Source organism: Oncorhynchus nerka, linkage group LG23 (assembly GCF_034236695.1).
Source record: "Oncorhynchus nerka isolate Pitt River linkage group LG23, Oner_Uvic_2.0, whole genome shotgun sequence".
In the NCBI taxonomy this organism is placed as follows: domain Eukaryota; kingdom Metazoa; phylum Chordata; class Actinopteri; order Salmoniformes; family Salmonidae; genus Oncorhynchus; species Oncorhynchus nerka.
Genome location: NC_088418.1, coordinates 10452635 through 10466446, shown reverse-complemented (window position 1 = coordinate 10466446; position 13812 = coordinate 10452635). Strand labels below are relative to the sequence as shown.

The 13812-nt window shown below is 44.3% G+C and overlaps 1 protein-coding gene and 1 pseudogene across 2 annotated transcripts; both read right to left on the bottom strand.

The window, feature by feature from the left end:
- Window positions 1-1158: 1158 nt before the first annotated feature.
- LOC115106149 (gastrula zinc finger protein XlCGF57.1-like) lies at window positions 1159-5311 on the bottom strand. 2 transcript variants are annotated; one of them, XM_029628704.2, is made up of 3 exons: window positions 4987-5311; window positions 4715-4895; window positions 1159-4540 (listed from the first exon to the last, which is right to left on the bottom strand). In XM_029628704.2, exons 1-3 carry the CDS (start codon window positions 5155-5157, stop codon window positions 3141-3143), a joined length of 1752 nt encoding a protein of 583 aa, XP_029484564.2. In that variant the 5' UTR covers window positions 5158-5311; the 3' UTR covers window positions 1159-3140. The 2 variants fall into 2 exon arrangements, with proteins under 2 accessions (XP_029484564.2, XP_029484566.2); XM_029628706.2 differs by having other exon boundaries at window positions 1159-4510; window positions 4987-5309.
- A 3996-nt stretch (window positions 5312-9307) lies between these two features.
- Window positions 9308-13812, bottom strand: part of LOC135564045 (dehydrogenase/reductase SDR family member 7C-A-like) — a 48299-nt pseudogene continuing 43794 nt past the window's right edge.

Here is a 13812-nt window from a genome sequence, read left to right as displayed (position 1 = left end):
GCCTCCACTGGAATACAGATCTGTTGGTTACAGATACTGTATCTTTAAGAAAAAGGTAGGGGCGTAAATCAGAAAACCAGTCAGTATCTGGTGTGACGACCATCTGCATCATGCAGCGCAACACATCTCCTTCTCATAGAGTTGATCAGGCTGTTGATTGTTGTCCCACCTCCTCTTCAATGGCTGTTCAAAGTTTCTGGATATTGGCGGGCACTGGAACACGCTGTGGTAGACTACGATCCAGAGCATCCCAAACATGCTCAAATGGGTGAGATGTCTGCTGAGTATGCAGGCCATGGAAGAACTGGGACATTTTCAGCTTCCATGAATTGTGTACAGATCATTGCAACATAAAATGCAATTGTGTGTTGTCCGTAGCTTATGCCTGCCCATACCATAACCCCACCGCCACCATGCGGTGCTCTGTTCACAACGTTGACATCAGCAATCCACTCGCCCACACGACACCATCTGCCCGGTACAGTTGAAATCGGGATTCATCCATGAAGAGCACACTTTTCCAGCTTGTCAGTGACCATCAAATGTGAGCAGTTTCCCACTGAAGTCAGTCATGACGGCGAACTGCAGTCAGGTCAAGACCCTGGTGAGGACGACGAGCATGCAGATGAGCTTCCCCGAGACGGTTTCTGACAGGTTGTGCAGAAATTCTTCAGTTTGTGCAAACCCACATTTTCATCAGCTGTCCAGATGGCTTGTCTCAGACGATCCCGCAGGTGAAGAAGCCGGATGTGGAGGTCATGGGATGGCGAGTTTACACGTGGTCTGCGGTTGTGAGGCCAGCTGGCCAAATTCCCTAAAATGACATTTGGAGATGGCTTCTAGTATAGAAATGAACAGTCAATTCTCTGGTAACATCTCTGGTGGACATTCTTGCAGTCAGCATGTCAGTTGTACACTCCCTCAAAACATGAGATATCTGAGGCATTGTGTTGTGTGTCAAAACTGCACATTTTAGAGTGGCCTTTTATTGTCCCCAGCACAAGGTGCACCTGTGTAATCATCTGTTTAATCAGCTTCTTGATATGCCACACCTGTCAGGTGGATGGATTATCTTGGCAAAGGAGAAATGCTCACCAACAGAGATGTAAACAAATTTGTGCACAAAATTTGAGATAAATACGCTTTTTGTGCACATGGAACATTTCTGGGATCTTTTATTTCAGCTTATGAAACATGGGACCAACACATTACATGTTGCGTTTATATTTTTGTTCAGTATAATATGTTGCCAGAGATCTTATAGAATCCCATTGTACTCCTAACACACTGCGAGAGATAACTCAATACAGTGTGACTTGAAGGATAAATGAATAAAAAGAATCATTGGTTTATGCATGATTTACAAAGAATACTTGAATCTAAAGCCTAACCAATGACGCTGGGGGTAAAAATCACTAATGCTGTCATCGGATTTCTCTGTTGATTGTCAAAAAATACAAAAATATATATTTAAGCAGGAAAACATTGCTATCATCTAGATAACAAAGCAAACAGACATCAGCCTAAGAGAGTTAAATTCATAACCTCAGTAAACAAAACACACGCCGACCGGATGACATTGGAAATTGAGCCGAAATATTGATTGATAATGAGTACAGAACAAAAAATAATCAATAAGAGACTCCAACAATATGAAAGGTCTCTTATTAGAATCAGCAGAATAAGAATCAATACATTCACAGTGACCCACAGTGACATTGTGATAAAGAGCAAGCTACTGCACCGTCTGTCTGACGCTACATTCACAGTGACATTGTGATAAAGAGCAAGCTACTGCACCGTCTGTCTGACGCTACATTCACAGTGACCCACAGTGACATTGTGATAAAGAGCAAGCTACTGCACCGTCTGTCTGACGCTACATTCACAGTGACCCACAGTGACATTGTGATAAAGAGCAAGCTACTGCACAGTCTGTCTGACGCTACATTCACAGTGACCCACAGTGACATTGTGATAAAGAGCAAGCTACTGCACCGTCTGTCTGACGCTACATTCACAGTGACCCACAGTGACATTGTGATAAAGAGCAAGCTACTGCACCGTCTGTCTGACGCTACATTCACAGTGACCCACAGTGACATTGTGATAAAGAGCAAGCTACTGCACCGTCTGTCTGACGCTACATTCACAGTGACCCACAGTGACATTGTGATAAAGAGCAAGCTACTGCACCGTCTGTCTGACGCTACATTCACAGTGACCCACAGTGACATTGTGATAAAGAGCAAGCTACTGCACCGTCTGTCTGACGCTACATTCACAGTGACCCACAGTGACATTGTGATAAAGAGCAAGCTACTGCACCGTCTGTCTGACGCTACATTCACAGTGACCCACAGTGACATTGTGATAAAGAGCAAGCTACTGCACCGTCTGTCTGACGCTACATTCACAGTGACCCACAGTGACATTGTGATAAAGAGCAAGCTACTGCACAGTCTGTCTGACGTTACATTCACAGTGACCCACAGTGACATTGTGATAAAGAGCAAGCTACTGCACCGTCTGTCTGACGCTACATTCACAGTGACATTGTGATAAAGAGCAAGCTACTGCACCGTCTGTCTGACGCTACATTCACAGTGACCCACAGTGACATTGTGATAAAGAGCAAGCTACTGCACAGTCTGTCTGACGCTACATTCACAGTGACCCACAGTGACATTGTGATAAAGAGCAAGCTACTGCACCGTCTGTCTGACGCTACATTCACAGTGACCCACAGTGACATTGTGATAAAGAGCAAGCTACTGCACCGTCTGTCTGACGCTACATTCACAGTGACCCACAGTGACATTGTGATAAAGAGCAAGCTACTGCACCGTCTGTCTGACGCTACATTCACAGTGACCCACAGTGACATTGTGATAAAGAGCAAGCTACTGCACCGTCTGTCTGACGCTACATTCACAGTGACCCACAGTGACATTGTGATAAAGAGCAAGCTACTGCACAGTCTGTCTGACGCTAGGAAGGAGCACAGTCATAACGACAGGAACAACCAATCATTTCCCTTAGATTGATCCTGTGTATTTTCACTTCACAATGGAGGAACATGAATGAATGAGTCCAATTCAAAAAACTAAATGGTTAATTAGCTGTGGCTAATTAAAGAACTACAATTTTGCAGAAATGCTGCACTTGTGGAGTTTCAGATTCTGTCTATTAGCATAGGCCTTCCCACAGACGCCGCACACGAATGCTTTGACACCGGTGTGCACACGCTCGTGATATTTTAGATGACTTTTCTGACTGAACCTCTTCCCACATTGATCACACTCAAAGGGTTTCTCCCCTGTGTGAATGTGAATGTGAACTTTAAGAAGATGATTGCTAAAGAAACCTTTGCCACACACGCTACAATGATAGGGTTTCTTCCCTGTGTGAGTGACCATATGATTCTTTAGAGTATAACGACTTGAACAAACATCCCCGCAAATCTCACACTTGGAAGAAGGCTTTTCTTCACCTTCAGTGTGAGCGTTTAGTTTATGAGTCTTCAGGGTTCCGGACTGGGTGAAGCTTTTGTCACAAAGGTCACAGGAATACAATTTCTGGCCCGTGTGAGTTCTATTGTGTCTGCTGAGATTACCGGAAGAATTAAACTTCTTGCCACAAATATTGCAAGAAAAAGGTCTCTCTTCCTTGTGTGTCCTCATATGTTTATACAGATTGTTCCTTTTGGTGAAACATCTACCACACACACTGCAGATGCAATGTTTTTCAGGCATTTCTCCAGGATGGGTGACCAACATATGCTTTCTGAGAGCAGATGCATGGCTGAAATGTTGGCTACATACAGTACAACTATGATCCTTCTCTTTATGAGACATCATATGGGTTTTTAAGGACACAGTGGTTAAGAATGTTTTGCTGCATGTTTCACAGCTATATTTCGTCTCTGAAAGCGTCTCCTCACGATAAGACAACCCTTCTCTGGTCTTTAAGATCTCCGGGCAGGATGAGCAGCTGAATATTTTCCGTCCATTGCACTTGTGCAACTCCAGTCTTTTTTCCCCTAGAAACTTTCTTTCACAAACTGTACATGTGACCGTTTCCTCCATTAGGTGACCCTTCAAGTGGGACTGCAAAGTACATTTACGGTGAAACACCGCACTGCAGTCGTTACAACTGAAGGTGTTCTCTATGCGTGGTTTAACAGAATGCTCCTCAAGCTGTTTGGCCAGATCAAAACCTTTCCTACACGGAGAACAGCTGTAGGTTTTTTTACGGGACTGAATGTGTCTCGTCAGAAACCCTTTCTTCCTGAAACATTTTCCACAATGGGAACAGGTGAGGGGTCCAGAATCCCCACATTGGACATCTTCTCCATCCCTAGCTGGGCCTTGTTTATCTGGGTCTGATGCAGATGGGTCAGCATGCTGACTGGGATCAACCTCAACTAGGCATTTCTCGTCCGATGAAGGTGAGGACAGGGGGTCAAGGTCCTCCTCCTGATGATCAGACTCAGAAGAAGACACCTCATCTGTAACAGAGAGGGTCATCTTGGTTGTTGCTGTGCACATGTAGAAAAAAACAGTAAGATAAATCATCTGATTGTTTAAAAAGAAAATGGGGGGAAAAACTGTCATGCTATCATTGAATTTACACAGGAAACGGAAATGTTCCGTTTGAAATGGGTACTGAGAACACCAAACAATAAAAAAAAATCTAAATAAACGCTACTCACCCTCTACTGCTACTTTTTGTGTTGCTAGTTCCCGACTGAAGCGCCCATCTTCTCCACAGCTCTCACCACCTCCACCAGTCTTCTCCACAGTTTTTACCTCCGTTTCGTCCACCATCATCAGCAGTGATATTTTCTCCATCAAGCCTTCACTCAACACTTCCATGAATGACGCAAATTTCATCTGAAAGATTGAGAACAACTGACTGAAATACGGATGACGTAAGGAATACTATGAATAATACTGGCGGCAGTAGGGCTAATGATGGACTCACCGTGTTGGTTCTATTCACACGCTCCATTTCTCTCTTCAGTAAACTATTCTCTTCATTCTCCAAAACAGCAGCACACTCGTCGAGGAGTATCTCCATCTCCCTAACTGTTGTTTCAACGTATAACCCCATAATGTGGGTCAACTCTGTCTGAAATATATTTTTGCTCGACATGACTGCTAGCCGGCTAGTTCGCTTCCTATTCGCTGTCAAATGTTTCCGGTCCTACTCTGTACTATTGCCCGAAAGGAAACAAGGGGCAAGAAAATGGCCTTGCCGAAATTCCCCCCTCTTCTAATTTCCTTAATTTTGTGGCTAGAGTCAAATACTTTCTACGACACACATCAGAGTCAAATACTTTATATAGAACAAACTTCACGTCAGGCTAGTCAACCGAAATTAATCATTAATGTATGTTTGGCAGTGGGGGGAGCGTTTCGTCACAACACCTGTTAAACTAGCATCGATCGTCAAGTCACCAGAGCAAGAACCTTTATATTTATTGGAAAGGTGCATGAAGTTCACAGTGCACTACTTCACTACTGTGAAGTTAATAATAATGTATATAATCTGTAGCCTAATAAACTGCATGTATTCCCCGAGTCGTAGTGAGAGGAGGAGGTTACTTCCAAATGATGGTTATTATATCAATAGTTGTGCATAAAGGCGTTTCCACCGCCATTTCTCGGATAATTAGTGTTACAGACACAAAAAGATCCCACCATGTCTAAAGAACAAATTATCTGTAAGCATTTATAAAATTGTACCGAAACGAACATTTTACCCCATTAATTTAGAATATTTGGTTATGGAAATGTTGATGATTCAGTAAATATAATATACATTCATACCATTCTCATTCTCAAAGTGGAAACGTTGTTTGGAGAGCTCACAAATGTATTTATGTGACGGTTTTGGGGATGTTCTAGTAGTTAGTTCACTTTTGGGTAATTCAAGGGGAGGCTGTATTTGAGCCTGGTAGACACCGCCTATGGTTTATTGGTTAAAACAGATTTGACCTGAGGAGAGTTTTTCTTCTTTGAATGCTGACCTTTTGAAGTCAATATTTTGTATATACATATATTTGTAAATAGCCTGTCATCTTCATCTTTGAAACATCATCTCTGTGTAAATAAATCCCAAACTCATTGTCACCGCTATCTGCCTGCCTCCTGCTGAATCTTGGTCATTATGACTGCTTTTACGTTGATACAGCGCAGCGTAGAGGGGCTACAGATTTCGCGCCAACCTGTCACTTCAAAAACACTCAATAATAACAGTCTCTGCATTTTAAATGGATGTTTCTATTGGTATAGCGTGATATAAGCAGAATTCAATATAATTCCAATGCAAGAACACCAAATTGTCCCCATAGTCACTAAATAGTCACTAAATCCTGGCACCGGTCTGGATGCTTGACTGCCATTTGACATCTGCATGGGGCAAATGTTGTGTGGTTATCCTTAGATATATGTACCGACTTGCCCAGAGGGAACTGATATGTTGTACATGTTTTACTATAAATAACATTTGGGGGGGGGGGGGGGGGGGGATGCGCCAAAAATGCCTTTTACGTCTTAGTATTTTACAGATAAGAAGATACAATTAAATTAAACAAATATTAATCCACAATCTGCTCTGGACAAATCTGGTCCTGGAATGTCTTACATTGAACATGATCAGTTACTATTGGCAGAGGGAGAGTGGGAGTGTCCTCAATCGTTGGCAGAGGGAGAGTGGCAGTCTCCTCAATCGTTGGCAGAGGGAGAGTGGCAGTCTCTTCATTTGTTGGCAGAGGGAGAGTGGCGGTGTCCTCAATCATGTTTGCGGAGGGAGAGTGGCAGTGTCCTCAGTCGTTGGCGGAGGATGTCATAAGGTGAATGCACCAATTTGTAAGTCGCTCTGGATAAGAGCGTCTGCTAAATGACTTAAATGTAAATGTAAATCAGTGTTGATGTAACACTGGAGAACACTGGGAGAATATGGTTTTCCTCACTATCAGTTCCCTGGTGACATGCTGAGTGATACTTTATTTTCTGATTCATCTGTGAGGAACCTTTCTATGGAAGGAAGATGTGTGCACACTGGAGTTGATAAAAGATCAGAATCTAGTTTAAAGATGAAATATATCATATCTAAAGAAAAACAACAATCCCTGCATGTTCTCATGGAGAGGCATCATCTGATGGAACAGACAACGCAGACAGTGAGATTGTCAGAACGCCCATTGAGGGGGAAGGAAAGTACGAAAAGGGACATTGACAATGCTTGTATTTTCCTCATATCTTATAGTCAAGTAATAAAAGCACCAGGGTTGGCAGTATCAGATCTGTCAGCTACTTTAGGTCTCGTAGTAAAGCTTGTGTTGTGTAGATGAAGGTTTGGGTAATCATTACCGTGTCCCCTATATAACCTCCGTAACTCAGGATAGAGTCAACACAGAGTCTTAAATATCGATAAGGTTGATCAACTGCCTCTCTCACAGCCCTTTCCTGAGGAGGTAAGTATCGGTACAAGGTGTCTGTCTTTCACTAATGGTGTCATGGCTGACATTGAATACATGCCACTTCATATATAGATTTAGTACAATAATTGATATTATTACCTACATATTAAATTAGATGGATAACCAATGAATGGGGAGAGACTGTAAATGTGTAATTAGTCTTTAGTTGTCGCGGCATCCAACTGCACAGTATATCTGGTTCAGTCATTTGAATGCTGTTCACCAGTAATTGATACTCATTTGAAAGTCACAAAATGCCCAAATATACAGTGCATTCAGTAAGTATTCAATATACTATTACATCCTATGTATTCTTCAGATATACTACATATTCTATCCACATACTGTCCATAATGTCTATACATGTATGTCATTTAATTCCTCATACATGATCCACTCTCACTCATGAAACATGGATAAGTGAATTATAGAACCTTTATTGCATACAATAAAACATAGATAATTCCACCATCCTTACATGACAGATGTAAATACTGCAGATTAAAAGGCCAATTTGGAAGGTCCAGCTGATCACTCAAATACATCCCTCTGGTCTATCAGCGAGTTGCATTTATTCATGTGTGTGTCAGAGTTAGATTCCTCTCCAGGACAGAGGGAGAGAAGAGGGTTCCCTAGGGAGAGAGACCTGCAGACCAGCTGGACCTCAGACTGGGACACACACACACAGGCTTGGAGATGACAACCTCAGTCTCAGACTAAATGTTTTTTGGGGGGGTATGATTTTAATTTATAATTAACATAGACAATAAACAGTAGACAACATGTCACAGACATGGATCCACTAAACTAGACATGATGTTGGCTGGGACTTAATGCCCAACCTTCTTTCTGACTCCTTAATTTGCATGACAATTTCACAGGGAGGGGTCATCACAATGCTTTGTGTGTGCACGCAAGGGAGGGGTCATCCCAGACATGGTGGTCACATGGCTGAGTGTGTATGTGTGCATGTTGTATTTTTTTATTTAACTAGGTAAGCCAGTTAAGAACAAATTCTAATTTACACTGACAACCTGCCTTGTTCAGGGGCAGAATAACAGATTTTTACCTTGTCAGCCCAGGGATTCAATCTACCAACCTTTTGGTTACTGGCCCAACGCTCTAACCACTAGGCTACCTGCAGCCCCAAGTTGTCCCAAGTCTGTGTTATTGCTCGACATTAGTGCCATATGCAATAGCGTTGAAATATAAATGAAGTCAACCAAATATTTACAGAAATGTTTTCTATAAAAAGACAAATAAAGTCATTCAGGCAGACAAGTGTATTGGATAAAGAATAATGTCAAATGAAAAGACAACCATCACCTACCGAACTACATCTTCACATGAGGCCATATAATGTGGCTAGTCTACACACTGAAATAGCCAATAGAAACAACTATATTTAAAGTGAGAGCCAAACAAGTGAATCTTGATAGTGGTAGGGGTGGTGTAACGTTTGGCACAGGCACATTGTAAGAATACAAGAACAGTTAATTGCTGCCATCTACAGGAACAAAGGCGAACTGCAATGTCATCAGAGGCTGTGGACATGTAGACTATATGCTTCTACCCTGATGGGTTAGATTACATTGTATTAAACTGTGCTGTAATATGCTATACCTTCTATTATCCTTCTTACATTCTCTCTTCCCTTCTACTCTCTTCTTCTCTCTTTCCTTCCTTCTACTTCGTCTGTTCTGCCATGACAGAGTCCTTCGCGCCCCCGGCAACCGTGACAAAGAAGAACGAGAAGTAGCGAGTGACCCTGGGGATGGGCGTGGCCAGCCGAACCTATTTATTTTTCCTGCACACCGTTCACACAATCTCATTGGCCAGATCGTCCAGGTGCACGCCAACTGAGGAGAGAAGGAGACCTCAGAATGTCCAGAATTAATATATAATTTTTAAACTCAAAACATATACCATATAGCCTAATGATTTTACTGAACGTCTTTTTAGACTGAAGTCTATGAATGTATATTTGTCTCTACTCACATACTGCCACAGCCTCCTTTTGTTTGGAAACCAGTAGGTGCATACAGTATGCATGTGTTTGGAGACACGAGACAGAGAGAGCTGTCTGTCCAGTACACTGTCTGTTCAGTACGGTGCATGTTCAGTACGGTGCATGTTCAGTATGGTGCATGTTCAGTACGGTGCATGTTCAGTACGGTGTCTGTTCAGCCCGGTGCATGTTCAGCCCGGTGCATGTTCAGCCCGGTGCATGTTCAGCCCGGTGTCTGTTCAGTACGGTGCATGTTCAGTACGGTGCATGATCAGTATGGTGTCTATTCAGTATGGTGTCTGTTCAGTACGGTGCATGTTCAGTACGGTGCATGTACAGTATGGTGCATGTTCAGTACGGTGCATGTTCAGAACGGTGCATGTTCAGTACGGTGCGTGTTCAGTACGGTGCATGTTCAGAACGGTGCATGTTCAGTACGGTGCATGTTCAGTACGGTGCATGTTCAGTATGGTGCATGTTCAGTATGGTGCATGTTCAGAACGGTGCATGTTCAGTACGGTGCATGTTCAGTATGGTGCATGTTCAGTATGGTGCATGTTCAGTACGGTGCATGTTCAGTATGGTGTTTGTTCAGTATGGTGCATGTTCAGTACGGTGCATGTTCAGTATGGTGCATGTTCAGTATGGTGTCTGTTCAGTACGGTGCATGTTCAGTACGGTGCATGTTCAGTATGGTGTCTGTTCAGTACGGTGCATGTTCAGTACGGTGCATGTTCAGTATGGTGCATGTTCAGTATGGTGTCTGTTCAGTACGGTGCATGTTCAGTACGGTGCATGTACAGTATGGTGCATGTTCAGTACGGTGCATGTTCAGTATGGTGCATGTTCAGTATGGTGCATGTTCAGTACGGTGCATGTTCAGTACGGTGCATGTTCAGTATGGTGTCTGTTCAGTACGGTGCATGTTCAGTACGGTGCATGTTCAGTATGGTGCATGTTCAGTATGGTGTCTGTACAGTACGGTGCATGTTCAGTATGGTGCATGTTCAGCCCGGTGCATGTTCAGCCCGGTGCATGTTCAGTACGGTGCATGTTCAGTACGGTGCATGTTCAGTACGGTGCATGTTCAGTATGGTGTCTGTTCAGTACGGTGCATGTTCAGTACGGTGCATGTTCAGTATGGTGCATGTTCAGTACGGTGCATGTTCAGTACGGTGCATGTTCAGTATGGTGTCTGTTCAGTACGGTGCATGTTCAGTACGGTGCATGTTCAGTACGGTGCATGTACAGTATGGTGCATGTTCAGTACGGTGCATGTTCAGAACGGTGCATGTTCAGTACGGTGCATGTTCAGCCCGGTGCATGTTCAGCCCGGTGCATGTTCAGTACGGTGCATGTTCAGTATGGTGCATGTTCAGAACGGTGCATGTTCAGTACGGTGCATGTTCAGTACGGTGCATGTTCAGCCCGGTGCATGTTCAGCCCGGTGCATGTTCAGTACGGTTCATGTTCAGTATGGTGCATGTTCAGTATGGTGCATGTTCAGTACGGTGCATGTTCAGTACGGTGCATGTTCAGTATGGTGTCTGTTCAGTACGGTGCATGTTCAGTACGGTGCATGTTCAGTATGGTGCATGTTCAGTATGGTGTCTGTACAGTACGGTGCATGTTCAGTATGGTGCATGTTCAGCCCGGTGCATGTTCAGCCCGGTGCATGTTCAGTACGGTGCATGTTCAGTACGGTGCATGTTCAGTATGGTGTCTGTTCAGTACGGTGCATGTTCAGTACGGTGCATGTTCAGTATGGTGCATGTTCAGTATGGTGCATGTTCAGTACGGTGCATGTTCAGTACGGTGCATGTTCAGTATGGTGTCTGTTCAGTACGGTGCATGTTCAGTATGGTGCATGTTCAGTATGGTGTCTGTTCAGTACGGTGCATGTTCAGTACGGTGCATGTACAGTATGGTGCATGTTCAGTACGGTGCATGTTCAGAACGGTGCATGTTCAGTACGGTGCATGTTCAGTACGGTGCATGTTCAGAACGGTGCATGTTCAGTACGGTGCATGTTCAGTACGGTGCATGTTCAGTATGGTGCATGTTCAGTATGGTGCATGTTCAGTACGGTGCATGTTCAGTACGGTGCATGTTCAGTATGGTGCATGTTCAGTACGGTGCATGTTCAGTACGGTGCATGTTCAGTATGGTGCATGTTCAGTATGGTGTCTGTTCAGTACGGTGCATGTTCAGTACGGTGCATGTTCAGTATGGTGTCTGTTCAGTACGGTGCATGTTCAGAACGGTGCATGTTCAGTATGGTGCATGTTCAGATCGGTGCATGTTCAGTACGGTGCATGTTCAGTACAGTGCATGTTCAGTACGGTGCATGTACAGTACGGTGCATGTTCAGTATGGTGTCTGTACAGTACGGTGCATGTTCAGTATGGTGCATGTTCAGTACGGTGCATGTTCAGTATGGTGCAAGTTCAGTATGGTGCATGTTCAGTACGGTGCATGTTCAGTACGGTGCATGTTCAGTATGGTGTCATGTTCAGTACGGTGCATGTGCATGTTCAGTATGGTGCATGTTCAGCCCGGTGCATGTTCAGCCCGGTGCATGTTCAGTACGGTGCATGTTCAGTATGGTGCATGTTCAGAACGGTGCATGTTCAGTACGGTGCATGTTCAGTACGGTGCATGTTCAGCCCGGTGCATGTTCAGCCCGGTGCATGTTCAGTACGGTGCATGTTCAGTATGGTGCATGTTCAGTATGGTGCATGTTCAGTACGGTGCATGTTCAGAACGGTGCATGTTCAGTACGGTGCATGTTCAGTACGGTGCATGTTCAGTACGGTGCATGTTCAGTACGGTGCATGTTCAGTATGGTGCATGTTCAGAACGGTGCATGTTCAGTACGGTGCATGTTCATGGTGCATGTTCAGTATGGTGCATGTTCAGTATGGTGCATGTTCAGAACGGTGCATGTTCAGTACGGTGCATGTTCAGAACGGTGCATGTTCAGTACGGTGCATGTTCAGTACGGTGCATGTTCAGTATGGTGCATGTTCAGTATGGTGCATGTTCAGTATGGTGCATGTTCACGGTGTATGTTCAGTAAGGTGCATGTTCAGTATGGTGCATGTTCAGTATGGTGCATGTTCAGTATGGTGTCTGTTCAGTACGGTGCATGTTCAGTACGGTGCATGTTCAGTATGGTGCATGTTCAGTATGGTGTCTGTTCAGTACGGTGCATGTTCAGTACGGTGCATGTTCAGTATGGTGCATGTTCAGTACGGTGCATGTTCAGAACGGTGCATGTTCAGTACGGTGCATGTTCAGTACGGTGCATGTTCAGTATGGTGCATGTTCAGTACGGTGCATGTTCAGTACGGTGCATGTTCAGTATGGTGCATGTTCAGTATGGTGCATGTTCAGTACGGTGCATGTTCAGTATGGTGCATGTTCAGTGTTCCGGTGCATGCGGTGCATGTTCAGTACGGTGCATGTTCAGTACGGTGCATGTTCAGTACGGTGCATGTTCAGTATGGTGTCTGTTCAGTACGGTGCATGTTCAGTACGGTGCATGTTCAGTATGGTGCATGTTCAGTACGGTGCATGTTCAGTACGGTGCATGTTCAGTATGGTGTCTGTTCAGTATGGTGCATGTTCAGTACGGTGCATGTTCAGTATGGTGCATGTTCAGTATGGTGTCTGTTCAGTACGGTGCATGTTCAGTACGGTGCATGTACAGTATGGTGCATGTTCAGTACGGTGCATGTTCAGAACGGTGCATGTTCAGTACGGTGCATGTTCAGTACGGTGCATGTTCAGAACGGTGCATGTTCAGTACGGTGCATGTTCAGTACGGTGCATGTTCAGTATGGTGCATGTTCAGTATGGTGCATGTTCAGAACGGTGCATGTTCAGTACGGTGCATGTTCAGTATGGTGCATGTTCAGTACGGTGCATGTTCAGTACGGTGCATGTTCAGTATGGTGTTTGTTCAGTATGGTGCATGTTCAGTACGGTGCATGTTCAGTATGGTGCATGTTCAGTATGGTGTCTGTTCAGTACGGTGCATGTTCAGTACGGTGCATGTTCAGTATGGTGTCTGTTCAGTACGGTGCATGTTCAGAACGGTGCATGTTCAGTACGGTGCATGTTCAGTCGGTGCATGTTCAGTACGGTGCATGTTCAGTACAGTGCATGTTCAGTACGGTGCATGTACAGTACGGTGCATGTTCAGTATGGTGTCTGTACAGTACGGTGCATGTTCAGTATGGTGCATGTTCAGTACGGTGCATGTTCAGTACGGTGCATGTTCAGTACGGTGCATGTTCAGTACGGTGCATGT